At 30.7% G+C, this 20792-nt stretch overlaps 1 protein-coding gene and 1 long non-coding RNA gene across 2 annotated transcripts; one reads left to right on the forward strand and one right to left on the reverse strand.

Moving 5' to 3' along the window:
- Positions 1–12664: 12664 nt before the first annotated feature.
- Positions 12665–13310, reverse strand: LOC110875047. Its single transcript, XR_002556471.2, has 3 exons — positions 13272–13310; positions 12903–12953; positions 12665–12684 (listed from the first exon to the last, which is right to left on the reverse strand). It is a non-coding gene; the product is annotated as an uncharacterized LOC110875047 (long non-coding RNA).
- A 2783-nt stretch (positions 13311–16093) lies between these two features.
- LOC110879855 (cytochrome P450 71A6) lies at positions 16094–20792 on the forward strand. Its single transcript, XM_022128384.2, has 3 exons — positions 16094–16645; positions 17551–17934; positions 19873–20792. The coding sequence occupies exons 1-3, from the start codon at positions 16160–16162 to the stop codon at positions 20482–20484; spliced, it is 1482 nt and encodes a 493-aa protein (XP_021984076.1). The 5' UTR covers positions 16094–16159; the 3' UTR covers positions 20485–20792.

Below are 20792 nucleotides of genomic sequence, written 5' to 3' on the forward strand. Positions count from 1 at the left end.
AGACAACTTAAGAGTCATGAAGGAAATTATTCAACCCATGATTTAGAATTAGGAGCTATAATTTTTGCCCTTAAGATTTGGAGACATTATCTTTATGGTAGTAAGTTTACCATATTCACAGATCATAAAAGTTTAAGATATGTTTTCGGGCAAAAAGAGTTGAACATGAGACAAAGACGTTGGATGGAATTGCTTAACGATTACGACTGTGATATTCAGTATCATGCAGGAAAAGCCAATGTAGTGGCTGATGATTTAAGCCGAAAATATTATGAAAAGCCAAAAAGGGTACGTTCTCTTAAATTAAATCTGCAAGTAGATTTAAATGAACAAATTAGAGAAGCACAAGAATCAGTAATCAAGGAAGATACTGAAAAATTAAAAGGAATGATTAAGGAACTAGAACAAGGAATGGATGGGATTTGGAGATTTCATAAAAAGAGAATGTGGATACCTAAATTAGGAAACTTACGTCACCGTATATTAGAAGAAGCTCATAAATCTAAATATACGATGCATCCAGGAAGTGATAAAATGTACCAGGATTTAAGGAAAAATTTCTGGTGGATAGGAATGAAAAAGGATGTAGCAGCATATGTTTCTAAATGTTTAACTTGCTCCCAAGTTAAAGCTGAACATCAGAAACCCTCAGGTTTGTTACAACAATTAGAAATGCCAGTCTGGAAATGGGAATTGATAACAATGGATTTTGTTACTAAATTACCCAAAACAAGAAAGGGTAATGATACAATCTGGGTGATTGTAGATAGGTTGACCAAATCAGCTCATTTCTTACCAATGAAAGAAACCTTTAGTATGGAACAATTAGCCAAATTATATGTAAATGAAATCGTTTCTTTACATGGCATTCCTTTATCAATTGTTTCTGATAGAGATAGTCGTTTTACTTCTCATTTTTGGTCAAGTTTTCAAAGAGCAATGGGAACCAGGCTAAATCTAAGCACCGCTTATCATCCTCAAACAGACGGACAAAGTGAAAGAACAATTCAGACAATGGAAGATATGCTTAGAGCTTGTGTAATTGACTTTGGAGGTAATTGGGACGAACACTTACCTTTGATAGAATTTTCTTATAATAACAGTTATCACACGAGTATCAACGCTGCACCATTCGAAGCACTTTATGGAAGAAAGTGCAGAACCCCAGTCTGTTGGGCGGAAATTGGAGAAAAACAATTATCTGGACCTGAAGTAGTACAAGAAACAACTGATAAAATCATTCAAGTCAAGGAACGACTGAAAACAGCACGTGATCGACAAAAGAGTTATGCCGACAACAGACGCAAACCATTAGAATTTCAAGTGGGAGATAAAGTATTATTGAAAGTCTCTCCCTGGAAAGGAGTGGTAAGATTCATCAAGAGAGGAAAGCTTAGTCCCAGGTATATTGGACCTTTCAAAATCCTTAAAAGAATAGGACCGGTAGCCTATCAGCTACAACTGCCAGAGGAAATGGCAGGAATACATGATGTATTTCATGTATCTAATCTTAAAAAGTGTTTAGCTGATGAATCACTCGTAGTACCTCTTAAGGATATAGAGGTTAATGAACAACTCAAGTTTGTAGAAAAGCCTCTACAAATTGAAGATAGGAAAATTAAGAATCTCAAGCATAAAAGACTAGTGCTGGTCAAAGTAAAATGGGACTCCAAAAGAGGACCCGAGTATACGTGGGAGCTTGAGTCAGAAATGAAAAAGAAATATCCACACTTGTTCCAGTAGATCTCGAGGACGAGCTCTAAAACAAGGTGGGGAGGATATAACAACCCTCGGTAAAACCGACATCCTCATAATAATTCTGATACCCTAATATATCTTGAAATATATCTATGTGTCTCTATATGTACCCCGTATGTGAAAACCGAGCCCTCGAACTAGATTATATTATATAAAACAAATAAAAACAATAAAAGTTAAGTTGAGGCGGGCCGCATAGACCTCACCTCAACCTAACGCGGGCCGCGCGAGTAGTAACCAGGATTTGCCAAAACCTTAAGCCCAAGCGGGCCGCGTACATGGTGGATTAAGTCCATGCGGGCCGCGAGTGTCCGGAATTGTGGCGTGACCCGGAGCGGCCACGTGTCCAACGCGTGTCGAGCCTAGGGGGATGACCCAGCTAAGCTACGCCATTGACTTAAGTCAATGCGGGCCGCGTAGACCCAGCCCAAATCCCAGGCGGGCCGCGTGGGGACGCGATTTCAGCAATATAAATAGGAGGCATCGGGCCTTCAGTCTGCTCGCTCAAATCTTTTCTTTCTTTCTTAATTTCTGAGTAGTGTACACTATACCCGGATATTATACCCCCTAAAATAGCGAGGTACTGCTACGATGTAAGTATTATAACCCCTGGAGACGTATTAGATACGCTGCCCGATTGATCTAGGGTTCCGTAACGGCTATCGTGGTTTTGCCCGACGTAGTCGTTGGAATGCCGTCTCGGGGAGGGTATTGCTAATGTTAAATTGGGTTATTATACTAACACACGTGCATTTGTGTAAATTATAGATATTCACCAGGAAATCATAAAGGAAAACCCTAAAATAGCAATGTGAGTAATCTCCTTTTTGTTAACAGTTTTTACAAAAAACCTTAACCTTTTTACAATGCAATTTAGCAGTGATTGAGTCTTTGTAATTCTACAATTACTGCCGGTATGTTGGGGTTTTGTATACAAAATTGGAGTAACGTTACCATTGGACGAAGAGTTAGCCAATGTGTAATATGACCCTCAGTCAGACTTGACACTACTGAATGAGTAATTGGGTAGATATAAACATTGTAATCGCCCTCAATACTGTTTAAGTTGAATTAATAATTCTTGATTAAACTGAGATCATTCACCAGTATTTTCCACTGACAAAACCTTTTTAAAACGCGTTTCAGGTAACAAAATGTGAAAGCCAAATAGAAGCCAGCTGGACAGCACTGAAGGCTTGGAAAAGTGGCAATAAAAGTTACCTAAATAAAAGAAAGCGTTTTATTTCAATAAAGTGGGATTTATCCCTGTAATTCAGTTTGTAATAAAAAACTTGGGTTTTTCCCATGTGTTTGATATTATAAAATAAGGTGGTTTACTCTGATTTAAATATTTCCTAACTACGGTCCTGATGAAAAATTCCGCTGCCAAATTGGATAAATAAACGTGATACCACCGCAACTGGCTCACGGCCGCCCGTTCCCGGGAACTAGGGATCGGGGGCTGTGACAGGTGGCCAGCCGTAGGCTACGGCAGGGACCTCCTGTCCGTGTGATGTTATGTATGTCGTAGGCTACAGCAATGAAGTCGTAGCTTACGGCGGGTTTTGATAATTTGTTTTGTTTGTTTGTTTGTTTTGGTGAACTTGGGTTACAAAACTATGTCTAAGCATCTTATAATTAACGTATGAGTTATTATTTGATGTATATATGATAGCTACAATGTTATGGATGAAGATCAAGCTACATGAAGAACCAAACACGTCAAAACATCAATGATCAAACTTCCGCATAATGTCCTTTTGATTATCAAATCTAATTATGTTAGTATGTTAAAAAGTTTGAAGAATTTGTAATGTTTCGTGACCTCGAAGTTTCTGAAATGACGTGAAGATGCACTATGTACGTTTAAGTGCAAATTCTTATAAAACTTCAATTATTTAAGATTGGGTCTTACACATTTGCTGAAATAACACAACGATGTTTACACCCATGTAAGAATCTGGACCATACCATACATTCAAGTTCGGTACTTGAGCAAAAGCCTGATAGATAAAACAAAACCACCACAGTTTAAGAACCTGTAAGATGGTTTGCACAACACTAGAAGTACATGTAATCGTAGGCACAAGTTCATGTGCGTGAGCTTTTGTTTCTAGTGACGTGTTAATGTAGACAACGTGTAAGGAAGAGAAGAAGTAAAAGCTTTTAAGAGATAATTTGATACGAACCCCCTTGGAACCACATTGATTACACATTTAGGTTCTGTTTGGTATGAGGTAATGGAATAAACGAAAGAATGAAATGGACAACGGAATGAAATGGATCATTCCATTCCATTATGATGTTTGGTTGCTTATACGTGAATAGAATGAATAATTACTTTGTACAGTTTGATAAACAAAAAAGACGAAATTACGAAACACAATTGTATAGAATATAACTGTCTCAATAATAATAAAAATAATAATAATAATAATAACAATATATTAATGGTAAAAAATTAATAATAAAAGTATTGATATTAATATTAATATTAGTAATATTAAAAATATAAAAATTAATATTAATATTCATATAAATATAAGTATAAATATAAATATAAATATAAATATAAATATAAATATAAATATAAATATAAATATAAATATAAATATAAATATAAATATAAATATAAATAATATATTTCTTTCCATTCCTTAAAAGAATTAAAAAAAAAAACACCTCCAAGGAATGAAAATTGTTATATTTGAAAGGAGTTGCATTTGGAATGCTTCATTCCATTATCACATGATAAACAAACATGTTTTTTTTTTTCATTTCAATAATTCATTCCATTCCACCTTATATTCCTTTATACCAACGTTACCTTAGAATTACAACAACTCAAATAAACGTACACTTCCACACCTCCTAACTTCCTTAATATGTATTACAACTCACTTTGATCACCAAGTTAATACCGATTACAATAAAATATCCAACAAGTTCTCATCAATATCTTGATTGAAACATGATAAGAGTTGTATAGACACTTCAAACTTCATAGTAGGGATGAGCTCGGTACCGTCCGGTACCGGAACCGAAAGTACCGGTATCGAAAATCCTCAAAAGTGGGTACCGGTACCGAATATATCCGGTACAGTACGATTCGGTACCGGTACCGGTATTTAAGGGTAAAAACCGGTAATTACCGGTACCGAACCGGTACCGTACCGGACCGGTACCGAAAATGTCAAAAGTCGGTACCGAATCGGTACCGAAAAGGTACCCGGTTCAGTAAATTCGGTACCGGTAACGGTGTCCATTTTGCTCATCCCTACTTCATAGTATTGTCTTATCAATCCAAACAAATTAACAAAGATACAAAGTTTGTGATGCTTGTTTGGATGACACGTGTTAATTAATTTCGAACACACATAAACGATCACAATATCTTCTTTGATTTTGTTAAATGAATTAACGAGACACGGCAAATTTGATACACAACTAACAAAATTTCAGTGAATATATTGCATAGCTTATAAGGCTATAGGGTGTGGGGATCATGGTTGGGACATGATTTGTCACTTAGGAACATGAATGGAAGGCTACACCACCCCCTTGATTGATCCACCATGGTTTGCATGGATTAAACCATGACAACCATGGTCCTCCTTTCCATTTTTCAACAAATCATTTCCTTTTTTGTTTAGACAAAGATAATAAATAAGGGGCTAATGGTTTGGGTCATGACCATACCCTTAGGGTAGTGGTTTTAGATGATGGATTAAAGATGAGTTACATGGCACTAACATGGAGGGTCATGGTGGTCATGAGGGTCATGACCACACCCTATAGCCTAAGGGAGCTGATTTTATATATAACAAACTAGGTTATAACCCGGGAATACTCCCGGGTTGTTAATCTATGTTTCTAAAAAAATAAATATATACATATATATGAATAAATGAAAATTTCATGATGAATAGGGTAGATTAATCAATGATACGAACGTCTGTAGAAGTAAACATTTATAAAATGTAATACTGAGAAAAACATTTATAAATCCTAATACTAAACACTTTAAGCAGCAACTTATTCATTAACTTCTTCTTTAACTTCTACTTTAACACGTGCAAGACGTCATTCAGGAATACGGACCAAATCTTCTGTGCCTCTAAAAACCATCATATCAAATTTTGACTCCGAAATTATGTCAAAGATAATAAAGTGTTCATCTTCAATTTTCATGTCTTCTTTAATTTGATTCCATCCAGTAGTCATATAAATATTTTGACCATGTTTTTCCATAACAACCAACCATGTACGGTTAGGAAAAACCGTAATAGCACATTTGTAAGTTCAGGAAATCTCCTGGTCTTATCACACATGGATGCAATTAATGTAGGTTAACATGTAATCTTATAAGATAATGTTGAAGGTGTTTGTGAAGACGAAATCATGACTCTTTTGTGCTACTGCTTTTATGTATCTTTTTTTTGGACATGCAAGTTCTCTTCTTATCATGTTTTATTTTGGTCGTTGGTAGTTTAAGCTTAAAGACAATTAGTGGTATATCATCATGACAAATACCATATTTTTGAATATATCTAACAGTGGTATCGAATCTAAATGCTTGTTGATTATCGATGTTCAAATATATATATTTATAAATTAAAATGTGGTTGTTTATATGTGTTTTGCATTATTATATAAGTTCTAACTCAATTCCAAAAAAATTAAAGAGGTAAAGTAAGGAGTAACAAAAAATTAAAAATCAATATGGATTAAGTTTTAAAACGTAAGAATACATGTAAAATTGAGAACAATATTGAATTACCTTTCATAACGTAAGAGAACCAACATCTGAAATCTGAAAGATTTTGGGAAAAAAGAATTTCATTAGTCTCTTCAATGTTTTAAACAATAATATATGATAAAACAAAATAAGAAGCAAAGGAACAATCATTAGCGACGACATTCATTGGAAGTTCAAAAGAAGATGAATATAGTTGTTTGAACGCATTATACATTTTCTAAACACCAGCAGAAAGCTAAAATAAAACATCATAACACACGGTTATAATTATAGAATCAAAAATTTTATCTTCTAAAAAAATAATTAAAACTAACATAGATTTATCATCAATGGAAAACATGAAAATACGTAGAAATGATAGTACAATACATGAAAACTTACTGGAAATTTAAAGAGTGATAGAAAAAATATGACAACGTAGAAAAAGTCAGAATCAAGATTCAAAGAAACTTGAAGATGAAATGAAGAAGTATGTAACTTTTTTCTATTTATAGACATAACCTATTTAAGGAATAAATAATGACATCATTACAAATCAATTACAATCAAATTAATGAGCTTAATTATAGAAAGGATGTTAAATTTAGAAAGATTACGAATTTTTTAAATTAGTCAATACTACAATCTAATTTCTATAATCAGGATATTTTATAAACTAAATATAAAATTGTAACTTATTTGTACAAAGAATTTAAAATAAATAATTAGTGTTACTTTCATGAAAAGTAACTAAGGATAAGAGTAATATAAAATTTGTAATTTTTGTTTTTTTTATTGTATGATTAGATTAGTAAATAAAAAATGTAATCTCATAAAATAAGAAACATAAGTAAACATCATTTCGAACCAAACGCCAAAATAGATAACTCAAAATGTCATATTAAATAGGGAAACCATATAAATGTTTTAAAGACAAAATAAAAAACTCAAAGCAAACACTCCAATAACAAACCAAATGTTTTTTATTGTAACAATCACTTCTCTCGTTTATCAATTCTTGGCAACATGTTCATCAAGACAAATGCTATCAACACTTATGCGAGGTTTACTTGCTGACGACCCAAGTCCCTGTTCAATCGCATACAAATCACTAAGGTTACGCTTCAGATCGGCTGATGATTGCTTCAAGTCAGCCACATAATCCTTTGAAATAGTTCCGTAAATTTTTCAAAGTAAATACAAACAAACTAATCATAAGTCCGTCTTTAAACAATTTTTCAAAGTTTACCTACTTGAGCCATTAGAGATAAATATAAAAATAACACCTTAACATCTAAAGTATCATCTTTCCATTTTCTCCACCAAAAATTTTTAATTCGGTTTCTTAAAATTTTTCTTGTTGTAAAGAGCCATAAAAACATACAAAAGCAAGAATGTATATTAATCATGTATATTTTTTAGTATAACGGATTATTTTTTTATAATTTGTATACACGTATAGACAATACCTCACTGTCACTCTACACTCTAAATCAAACTATTTTGACCCGACTCATATCTATTCCCAACCTTGCCCCACCCATATCAGCTACAACAAAAAACATCAACAAAAAAAAAAAAAAAAAAAATACATGTTTGGATTCTTATATTATGATACAATGACACCTACATCAGCTACAACAAAAAACAAAACCAACTAACACTAATATATAAACATGGAAAAAAGTAAACTACAAATCCAACCCAGGTGGCTCAGTTCGTTAAAAAAAAATAATCCGTGAAACATTAATATACATTACTCAATGGAAAATACATGAAAATCTGTTGGTGGAGGTAAGATAGTTGGTGGCTATATAAGTTAAAGATCTAAATTCTATATAATCCCTTCCATCTATAATATGAAGTATATAAATCAAATAATGTATTCAACACGTGAACACCTATGCAACCATCAACTAATTAAATGAGCAGTTGAGCAACTTCGAAGGTCATTAACCAGTAAAACCCACAATGACATTAAAGTTATAGTTTTCAATCATTTTTTTCTTATGTAGACATTTAATTTAAAATCTATCTAAGATTGTGATTCGCTCGGTTCTCGATCATAATCTGCAGAAGAACAAACAATATCAACATTCAAAAACAAAAAAGATTCAATTAATCCAACAAATCATTTTGCATTAATCACATGTGACTTCAATTTCCAATCGATTAAGCTCGAGTTTCAACGAATCCAAAACCGTGAAACAACTTTATAAGATTGTCCGTGTATAAACTTGGCCTCACCGTAGACCCCCTTACAACTTGTAGTACCCAAACCCCTACCTCCTCCACATCAAATAATAGATCCATTCATAAACATTATAATCGAACAAACTTAAATAATCATCAACAACACAAAAAATACATATAAATGATCAAAAAATATTGCGATTAAAGATTTAAAATACATAACAATCAAATCTTGATTATATACATGCAGAATAAGTGGAATGATCTACTTACTTAAGGGAATTGCATTATATAATACTTAAGTAACCAGGTATACATGAGATTTATTATTCGGTATCAAAAATTTGTCCAGATCCATCTCAAACTTGCTTTCGACCTGAAAAAAGGTAAAAATATAAATAAAAAAATGTAAAGTAATCCACTTAAATTCATAAAACTATAATTAACTAAGTGAACAAAAATCTTTAAAGTTAGATTTTCATCCACAACAACATTTGATTTCCCCTTCGGATCATCTTAAGAAACATAAAACATTAATCTTTGAAAATGAAAAAATAAGGGTAAAACAATTCAGTTAATTACAAACTCCTATAATTTAGTAAATGAACACAAACCTTTGAACTTTGATTTTCATTACCAAAGAACACTTGCTTTCCCTTTCGGTTCAGTTTTTTTTATCCCAATCATCTTTTGAACTACTTATAAGGGAAAAAATGTTTAACAATCTAATACGAATAGTAATTAAATTTAACAAAATAAGAAAAAAAACAATGAAAAAAAAATAATTGGAAAACAAATAAACATACCAAAAATAATGGGTCATCTTCCTCAATAAGCTTTAAAAATGAAGGACATTTGTTACTCTGTTCCATATCTAGAAATTAAATATGAAGGCTTTTTAAAAATTAAAACGGTAAACTATTTATAGAAACAAACTTATAATATCGGGAGAAACTTCTAAAACAAATAATTAAAAAGGAACGGTTTCAAAAAAAATTAAAACCTATTTATTTTTAGAAACACAATCAATATTCCGTAAAAACATATCACACACTAAAAATTTACATAATCTTTAATGGATTCAATGTTAACACAATATAAAATTTATTAGTTAATCATGAAAAAAAGAAAAACAGAAATAAAAAACCAAAACAAAAGAATCATTAATACATATTAATACAATACAAAATTTATTAGTAAAAAAACAAAGATTTTCAAATTTAAAAAAAAATATCATAGTTAGATTTGCCAAAAAAAAAAAAAACTTAAAAATTATAGAGATTAGCATAAACGTTGAAAACTATCATTATAACGGATCAAAAAACACCAAAAAAAGATAAAATTAAACTAAGTGAACAAAAACCTTTAAAGTTAGATTTTCATAACAACAACATTTGATTTCCCCTTCGGATCATCCTAAGAAACATAAAACATTAACCTTTAAAAAATGAAAAAATAAAGGTAAAACAATTTAGTTAATTTACAAACTCCTATAATTTAGTAAATGAACACAAACCTTTGAACTTAGATTTTCATCATAAAAGAACACTTGCTTTCCCTTTCGGTTCAGTTTTTTTATCCCAATCATCTTTGAACTACACATAAGGGAAAAAATGTTTAACAATCTAATACGAATAGTAATTAAATTTAACAAAATAAGAAAAAAAACAAAGGAAAAAAATAATAATTAGAAAACAAATAAACATACCAAAAATAATGGGTCATCTTCCTCAATAAGCTTTAAAAATGAAGGAAAGTTGTTACTCTGACCCATATCTGGAAATGAAATATGAAGGCTTTTTAAAAATTAAAACGGTAAACTATTTATAGAAACAAACTTATAATATCGGGAGAAACTTCTAAAACAAATAATTAAAAATGAACGGTTTCAAAAAAAATTTAAACCTATTTATTTTTAGAAACACAATCAATATTCCGTAAATACATATCACACACTAAAAATTTACATAATCTTTAATGGATTCAAAATTAACACAATATAAAATTTATTAGTTAATCATGAAAAAAGAAAAACAGAAATAAAAAACCAAAACAAAAGAATCATTAATACATCTTAATACAATACAAAATTTATTAGTAAAAAAAACAAAGATTTTCAAATTTCAAATAATATCATAGTTAGATTTGCCAAAAAAAATAAACAAAATAACTTAAAAATTATAGAGATTAGCATAAACGATGAAAACTATCATTATACTGGATCAAAAAACACCAAAAAAACGATAAAATTAAACTTACCTCTTGTGTTCGAAGAAGATTCAGACTCCTGCAATTGCATAAGTCATCATCAATAAGTTCAAGACATTGACCATATGGAACTTTTCCTCCCCACAATAAGCTTGCAAAATCATACGGTATTTCCTATGAATCGATACAAAAAACATATAAGCTTAAATAACTTATTGTCTATTGATAAAATGAAAACTAAAGAAACATACCAAAAATATAGGATCATAGTCATCAATCAACTTTAAAAACGATTGGAGCTGTGTTTTTAGGATCCATAACTACAAAGGAATAAAGGAATTTTTTTTAAAAATATAACGGTAACTTATTTATAGAAACAATTTCTAATTACAGAAACCGAGTTATAATTGAGAATAGAAAAATCAACCTTTAAAACAGTAATGTATTTATGGAAACAAAAGCATCTTTAGAAAGAAATTAAAGGTATATTTAAACATAAATAGAAAAACTCATAATTGACAAAACTAACAATATGAACTTCAAAAGATAATGACATAAAGTTTCAAAATTATGCCTAAACAGAAAATTAATAAGAAATAAGAAAGAGTATACATATCAAAATACAAACAATACCAACAACATTTAACTAACCTGTTTTGCTAGACGAACATTCCGAGTCTGAATTTCAAAAAAGATTGAGGATTCACAATGGGAAAATACAAACAATAAATCATTCAGAACATATATTACTAATTTTAAAAAAATAGTGACACAAAATTTAATAAGAAATAAGAAAGACTATACATCTAAAAACAAACAATACCAACAACATTTAACTAACCTGTTTTGGTAGACGAACATTCCGAGTACGAATTTCACAAAAGATTGACGGTTAACCATGGAAAAATACAAACCATAAATCATTCAGAACATATATTACTAATTAAAAAAAATACTGAACAGAAAGGATAAAATTAAATATTACAAACTTAAAAAAGATAAAAAAAAAACTATAAAATTTAACTAACCTCTTTTGTTTGAGGAATTATCGGAGTCCGATTTTTATATAGGATCATAGTCATCAATCAACTTTAAAAACGTTTGGAGCGTTGTTTTAGGATCCATAACTGCAAAGGAATAAAGGAATTTTTTAAAAAATATAACGGTAACTTATTTATAGAAACAATGTCTAATTACAGAAACCGAGTTATAATTGAGAATAGAAAAATTAACCTTAAAAACAGTAATGTGTTTATGGAAACAAAAACATCTTTAGAAAGAAATTAAAGGTATCTTTAAACGTAAATAGAAAAACTCATAATTGACAAAACTAACAATATGAACTTCAAAAGATAATGACATAAAGTTTCAAAATTATGCATAAACAGAAAATTTAATAAGAAATAAGAAAGAGTATACATATAAAAAACAAACAATACCAACAACATTTAACTAACCTGTTTTGGTAGACGAACATTCCGAGTCCGAATTTCAAAAACAGTAAATAAATTTTTAACAAAACATCATTTAATATGAATCATGATGAAAAACAAACAATCTAATATTGTTTACATACCTTGACTATATTTCTAATGATCTACAGAAATATAAGAAGAACAACAAACATTAGCAGCTGCCAAAACAGTTTTCAACATCAAAAACATAACTTTTCTTGAATAAATTGAAGATCGAACAACATAAAGAAACAGTATTTAACCTTAATCATGTAGTTTTACCTTAAATCTTTTTATAGATTATTGATTAAATACACCTATAACATGTTCGATCTACATATAAAAAAAGAAAATTCATCAAAAATTGACATTAAACATTTACAATAAATAAATATCTACTATAGATTACATACCTGCAAATTATGTGGACATATCATTTACAATAAATAAATATCTACTAACATTTACAATAATAAATATCAAAAACCTAAAATACAGACATACACCGCTCAATTAAAGCATCAAATAACCATTGAATACAATCAACTAACCTCGTTAACAAAAGGCCAGATCTTTGTAAGATGAGCATTAAGCCATGGCAACTTGAAAAATTGAACAGCAAAATCAGTCCCCAAAAATAGAAAGAGCATGAACAGAAAAAAAAAACCAAGATAAATAAACAAAACTCAACTTCTATCTCTGTAAAGAAACAACCCAAGAATAGTAAGCTACATTCGTTTAGAAATATTCATTAACAAAACTTATTTTTCACGCCATATTCTAGTGATGTGCCCTAATTTTATAAAATTTTCAAAATATTTTTACATGCTGGTCAATAGTCTATTTGGAACGTAGAAGATCTGAAGAACATACATAAAATGAATATTATAAAAACCAAAATACTACACAAAATCGCAAACCTGGTTACTGAATCGTTAGAATTTCGAATTTTCCGACAAAAATTGCTGGACAATTCAAACATAAAAAAATTGTATGGATCAGGTAAGTTAAATATCAATAAAAACTCTAATGATAGAAAAAAAGCCCTAATTAAAGGAAAATATGAATGATACAACATGAATCTGCTCAAATCGATGGACTATTCAAATGATTCAGCCAAGTTTGTATGGATTGTATTACAAATAACATCAAAAGAAGATTTAATGGCGAAAAAATAAGACCTCATTTGCAAGAACAAACCTGGTATATGGTGATTTAAGAAGAAAATGCGGCGATGATCGATAGATGATATCTAGGGTTTAAGAAAGAGATAGATTGTGTTTAAAATAACAAAGAAAAATCAAAGACAGAAAAGAAAATTAACATACCTATGCTTGATCGGTGAAGAAGGAAGAACCAGATTAGAGAAAAATAGATCTAGGGTTTTAAAAAAGTGAGGTTGTGAACAATTGTTGTTTGGAAAAGATGATATATAAGATCCATTAACTTGACCCGATTATAATTCGGATCCCGTGTCCAATTCTCAAACCATTTAATATTGTGTCTTCCCTCCTAAAATCATCATCTCCTCAACCATAGGATGTCACATCATCAAAATGGCTTCACCATTCAAGGACACATAGCCCACATCATCTCATTTATTAATATATATAGATATTTTATAGGGGTAGCTTTGTTAAATAGTAACCAAGTTTCATGAGTGTTCTAATTAGGTCACTCGTAATCTTTTTTGTTCCAATTAGGTCATTAAAGTTCATTTTGATGTTTCAATCATAGATGTTTTACCTAAATAGAAGGTTATCCATTTTATATGGCATTTATTTAAGTTTTTCTTTTTTTTATAAATATGTTAATATGACTTATAAAGGCCTACATGGACTAAAAATTACAAAATAATTTTTAAAAATTTGTAAAAAGAGTTTAAAAATTAAGAAAAAGATATATATATTCATTTATTGAGGTATTATTATTATTTTTATTTATTAATACTAATATTAATATATGCTGATGTGGTTAAAAATTAATTATTTATTAATTAAATAATAATAATACAACCAAATGCTCATATAAAAACCCTCATCTTGTTAATAATCCCTGCAACTTTGCATCATCCAAAATTCCAAATTGATGACAACAAACCATATATTAAGACTTTGGCTACCTACTTTTGAGAATCCCTTTTCTTATTTCTAAAACATGCTGACTAATTGCTCCATCAATATCAATGCAATGCTCAAGAATGGTAGGTTATCAGTGTAGGGTGTTTTTTAATATGAAACATCAATCGACGATTGTAGGTGTTGTTTTGATTTGATTGTTTGATCTCTTTTGTTAATTAATTATTTTAGCATGTTTATGAAAATTAGATAATTACCATATATAATTGTTTACCTGCTATTCAGGTCATTTATATAGGATTAGCACATAAAATAAACTTCAATGACTTAAATAGAACAATTTTTTTTTTATGAGTGACCTAATTAGAACACTCTTAAAACTTGATTACCATTCTGTGAGATATTCCCTTTATGGGGGGTAATATTTTTAATTTGATAAATTTAATGTAGCTTCCAATTAATAAAAATTTGAATAGTTGATATCTAACTACTATAATAAAAGAAACCAACTTTTGTACACATGTCATTCATTGAAGTATCCTTAAATTTATATTTATCTAAATAAATAAATAATAAATTAATATTAAATCTTATCATACTTTAATAAAATATTATCCTCAAATCTAAATTGTTAATTTAATATATTTTTAAAAGAAATACATCTCTTATCTCAATATCTTATATTAAATATATAAATAATAAATTAATATTAAATGTTATCCTAATTATTTAAAAACATAACTTTTTTTATTATTTGGTATACAAAATTATGTTTATTCAACTCGAGTAAAACGCGAGGTTTTTAAGGATATATATATATATATATTTTTTTTATTTGGTAGATTTTTCAACCCGACTATACACAGGTTTTTTTAAAGATACGACGTTTTTAGTATTTAATATACAAAATTACATTTATTTAGGATATAATTTTTTTATTATTTGGTAGATTTTTCAACCCGACTATAAACGGGTTTTTTAAAGATACGACTTTTTAGTATTTAATATACAAAAATACATTTATTTAATCTGTGTAATACACATGGTTTTTAAAGATATAACTCTTTTTTATATCTATTCAACACGTGTAATATACGGGGTTTTTAAGGATGTAATTTTTTATTATTTGGTAGATTTATTCAACCCGATTATACACGGGTTTTTTTAAGATACGACGTTTTTAATATTTAGTATACAAAATTACATTTATTTAATCTGTGTAATACACGTGGTTTTTAAAGATATAACTTTTTTTATTATTTGATATATAAAATTACATTTATTTAACCCGTATAATATACAAGGTTCATAAAGATATAAGTTTTTATTATTTAATATATAAAATTACATTTATTCAACCCGTGTAATACACGGGGTTCTAACCTAGTATACTCCATAAAGACGCAGTCAAAAGAATTTTTTCATCATCAAGTATCACATGACGTACTCTACGATGAATCTTATCTTATACGTTGAATGTTTGTTTGATCGAGATGAACGGGAGAAAATATATTAGTTTTAAGCATTTATTATAAGTTTTATACTTTAGTGTATTTAATAAAATAAAAACAAGCAAGACTTGTTAACTTATTATGCGACTTTGTATTTATTTATTTATTGACTTGTAACATTAAAAACCTTTTATTCGGTATTCAAAATATTTTATTCATCTATAAATAGATAACATTACACACAACAAACCATGCATAGAAGAGGCTTAGAAATCAATCATGGTTCCATTTGTGTATGTTCTCGTCTTCTTATCCATATTCTTATCTCTTGTTAGATTTATGAATCCACCTTCCACCAAGAAAAACCTACCACCTTCACCACCAAAACTTCCTGTGATTGGCAACCTCCACCAGATTGGCCCACTCCTCCATCACTCCCTCCATTCGTTATCCGAAAACTACGGTGGACCGCTCATGCTCATCCAACTGGGCTGCGTCCCAACCCTTGTCGTCTCATCAGCTGACGCAGCCCGTGAAATAATGAAAACCAAAGATATTGTCTTTGCCAATAGACCCGACGTCAAAGTGTGGCGCCGACTCCTTTGCGAGTTGAAAGAAGTCTCGGCGGCGCCTTATGGTGAGTATTGGCGGCAGGTCAAAAGCATTATGGTTCTTCATTTATTGAGCAATAGAAAGATCGAAGATCATCGTCAGATTAGGGAAGAAGAGATCGCCATTGCTATTGACAAAATCATGAAATCTCGGGTATACAAAAATGAAAAACCCTAAAGTAGTTCGTATTATTAATTAACTATATATATATAAGATTAAGGGGGTGTTTGGAATTGCTTTTTCAAAATAGATTATGCGTTTTGAATAATCAGAATTAGATTATTAACTGTAACAAAACGTGTTGCAGAAAGATAGTGTTTGGATTTGATTATGTTGTTTGATATCACAATAATCAGATAATCAACATTGTTTGGATTTGATTATGTTGTTTGATATCACAATAATCAGATAATCAACCATTTGAGTGTTTGGCAAGTATATATATTTTAAAAAATAAATAAGTGAAACTGTAAAAAATCAGTTTTTGGATTATCACGTTTTCCTGCAGCAAGGGGTGACCTACTTATGGATTATCACGTTTTGAACTCTACAAAACGTAAAAATTCACTTTTTAATAATTTTTTACCAAACACTCAAAATATATCTTTTGCGATTTCAAAACACAATAATCAAAAAATCAGGTTGAAAACGCAATCCCAAACACCCCCTAAGGATATAATAAAAATAGTTACAAAAGACACATATGGTGTAATCAAATCATATATTTTAAGTATTAGGGCTGTCAATAGGTAACCTGTAGGTAACCTGCTAAGACACGATAACAGAAAAGTACAACATGTGATTTTTTACGTTTTTAAAAATAATAAAAATTTGAAAGTTAGGATCCATTATTTCTCTTCTAGGTACATAAAATATGCATCTGTCTTATAGATATTGAATATAAAATAGTTAAACGAGTCGTATTCATGTTTAAAATTTTTGTTGTTCGCGACTCCGCGTTATCTGATACCTGTTAAAACTGCTAAGACACGATTTGCCAGCCTTATTAATTATCATCGAGAAATTTACAATAAACTCTAACTAATATATTGTAACAGGTGGTGAATTTGAGTGATTTGTTTGTGAGGTTTACCAATGATGTGGTGTGTAGGGTGACGTTTGGGCAGACGTATAGTGAGGGGGAGAGTGGGAGGAAGTTTAGAAAGATGTTGGAGGAGTTCTTTGAGGTGCTCGGTGGGCTTAACATAGAGGATCTTATTCCTTGGCTTGCATGGGTTGACCGATTGAGAGGGTACCATGCTAAAGTCGAAAGGGTTGCTAGAGAGATGGATGAGTTCTTGGATGGTGTGGTGGAGGAGCGACTGAGGGATCAATCGAAGGCGGGTGGCCGAGAAAACTACCTTGATGTACTGATTAGGATCCAAAAAGAAGATAAGATAGGGGTGGCCCTTGACAGACTTGCCATCAAAGCACTCCTCTTGGTAACTAATTTTCCTCTTTAACATTTTGTGGTTGATATTTATTCTACCCCTACCACACGATTTCAAAAGTATTCTAAAGAAAAGATTTGATTATTTATGTCATTTTTAGTTCCCACAATTAAATGAGTATAAGTTGATTTAAAAATGATTTACATGTCATGTATTAAAAAATTGAGATACGTAATAAAATCAAAATGATAAATAAACATATATATATGATTTAAAAAACAAAAACACATAAATTGTTTATAACTTTATCTCTTATATATTTGTATTAAATTTTCTGTTTGTTTTTACAAAAGAGTGGGAGGGAAAAGATCAAATAGGAAGTTAATTTTCGCTAGAAAGGATAGGAAGTCATAGGATTATGACATGTGGCAAATTTTAAAATAAAGAGAAAGGGTATTTTAGTCAATCCAACTCCTTCTTCTTTCTTTTCAAAACCCAGTAAATTCAAAAACCCACCATTTTCAAAACCCACCATCTTCAACTATTTCTTCACTTTCTATCTCAATAATCACTACATTATAGTGCGATTTTCGTCACCAATCAATGATTCAGAACCCGATCAACGTGTTCTTCACCTTTTTTTTTGAAGAAAACCCAGTTTAATTTCATAAAAGAATCTCGTTTTTTCTAGTGATTTTGGAGATAATCACTCGATTCGTTTGATTCGAGCGATGATAAGTGTTTCTATCATTCAAATTTCGTCAATTGATGAAGAAATCGGCTTCAATCTATGTAAGAAATTCTTTAATTTCATTTTCACGATCTGTGTTTTTTATTTAGTCATTGCGTTTTACGATCTTTGCGGGGGTCCGGGGGCGGCAGCCCCTGGCGGGGTCCAAGGGGCAGAGCCCCTGGCTGGGGTTGAGCTCATTTCGAAGACAGTAATTCGTAGACAATTCAGACAGTTCATAGTGACAGACAGTTTTATGTGTCCATTGCGTTTTAGAAATGAGTCATTTTTAAGTGTTTTCTGACCATTGCGTTTTACATATAAGACATTTCTTTGTGTTTTTGGTGCATTGCGTTTTAGGTAAAACACTTTTTTATGTGTTTTCAGTCCATTGCGTTTTAGAAAACAGACATTTTAAGTGTCTTCTGGCCATTGCGTTTTACAAATAAGTCATTTCTTTGTGTTTTTGGTGCATTGCGTTTTAGGTAAAACACATTTTTATGTGTTTTCTGGCCATTGCGTTTTACAAATAAAACATTTCTATGTGTTTTCTGGCCATTGCGTTTTACAAATAAGTCATTTCTTTGTGTTTTTGGTGCATTGCGTTTTAGGTAAAACACATTTTTATGTGTTTTCTGGCCATTGCGTTTTACAAATAAGACATTTCTATGTGTTTTCTGGCCATTGCGTTTTACAAATAAGTCATTTCTTTGTGTTTTTGGTGCATTGCGTTTTAGAAAAATGTCATTTTTTAGGTTTTTTTTTTCATTGCGTTTTACGTAACTGGTGGTTTTTCTATTGCGTTTTACGCAACTGGGTTTTAAATTTTTTTTTTAAATATAGCAATAGTATACTCGTTTTAAAGATAAAAAAAAACTCGTTTTTTTGGTGCAATTTTTATAAAAAAAATAATGTCGTATGAAAGAGTTATTAACGTTTAAAAAATGGGGGGAATTGAAGGAGAGAGAAACTATTGGCTTGGATTGACTAGAATGCCCTTGAACAAACTCACGCGCCTCTTTTCTTCCTTTCAATTTCCCTGATTTAATCTTAGCCCTTGATTAACTTAATGGATGGTCAAGATCACTTCCTATCCTTCCTAGCCAAATAAACTTTCTATTGTATCTCCACCCAAGAGTGGGATTCAATAGCAAACAAAGAGAAAAATGGGGTAGAGAGTATTGTTTTGATTTAAAAAAAAATGTAAGGTTTTTAAAGTGACTTTAGCAACGTCCTATAATAAATACGTGCTATTGTAGGATGCTTATACTGCTGGAACTGATACAACGGCGACAGTATTAGAATGGACATTTACCGAACTTCTAAAACACCCTAAGGCTTTAAAGAAAGCACAAGATGAAGTAAGGATGGTTTTAAAGGGTAAGAAAGAAATAAGCCAAGAAGATATTGATAACCTAAAGTACTTGAAAGCTGTGTTAAAAGAAACTCTTCGTCTTCATCCACCCATACCAACTCTAGTTCCTCGAGTTGCGAGCCATGATGTCAAAGTCTTGGGATTTGACATTACGAAAGGAACTAGGGTTATCGTTAATGCGTGGGCTATTGCAAGAGATCCCAAAGTGTGGGATGATGCAAATGAATTTCGTCCTGAGAGGTTTTTAGATTGTAACATTGATTTCAAAGGGCGGGATTTTGATTTGATTCCATTTGGTGCCGGAAGGAGGGGATGCCCAGGGATTGCTTTTGCGATGGCAACAAATGAGAATTTGTTGGCTAACCTTTTGCATAAGTTTAACTGGGAGTTACCTAATGGAGGGAAGGTCGATGATCTTGATATGAGTGAACAACCTGGCTTAACGATTCGCAAAAAAGTTCCACTTTTTGTTGTTGCGACACCAGTTTCTTCTTAATTCGTATATCTTTAAGTAAAAATGATATGTTTTCATGTCATATTAAGCATTTCAATTCATCATCTAATTAAGTGTCACAACTCCTTATCATATTTGTATTACCAAATGTAGTTGAAGTCATTTACAACATTAATATCCCATCACCATGTCCTACTCTATAATTTAACTTGATATTGTTATGAATGCTACCATTTTATGGCCCAACCCAATGTTTATGGGCTTTAGGCTTTTAGGGATTCTATTGTACTAGTTTATATATACTATGTATATGTCTGATGAATGAGGAGATTAAATCAATTTTCTCCCTA

Source organism: Helianthus annuus, chromosome 9 (assembly GCF_002127325.2).
Source record: "Helianthus annuus cultivar XRQ/B chromosome 9, HanXRQr2.0-SUNRISE, whole genome shotgun sequence".
In the NCBI taxonomy this organism is placed as follows: Eukaryota; Viridiplantae; Streptophyta; class Magnoliopsida; order Asterales; family Asteraceae; genus Helianthus; species Helianthus annuus.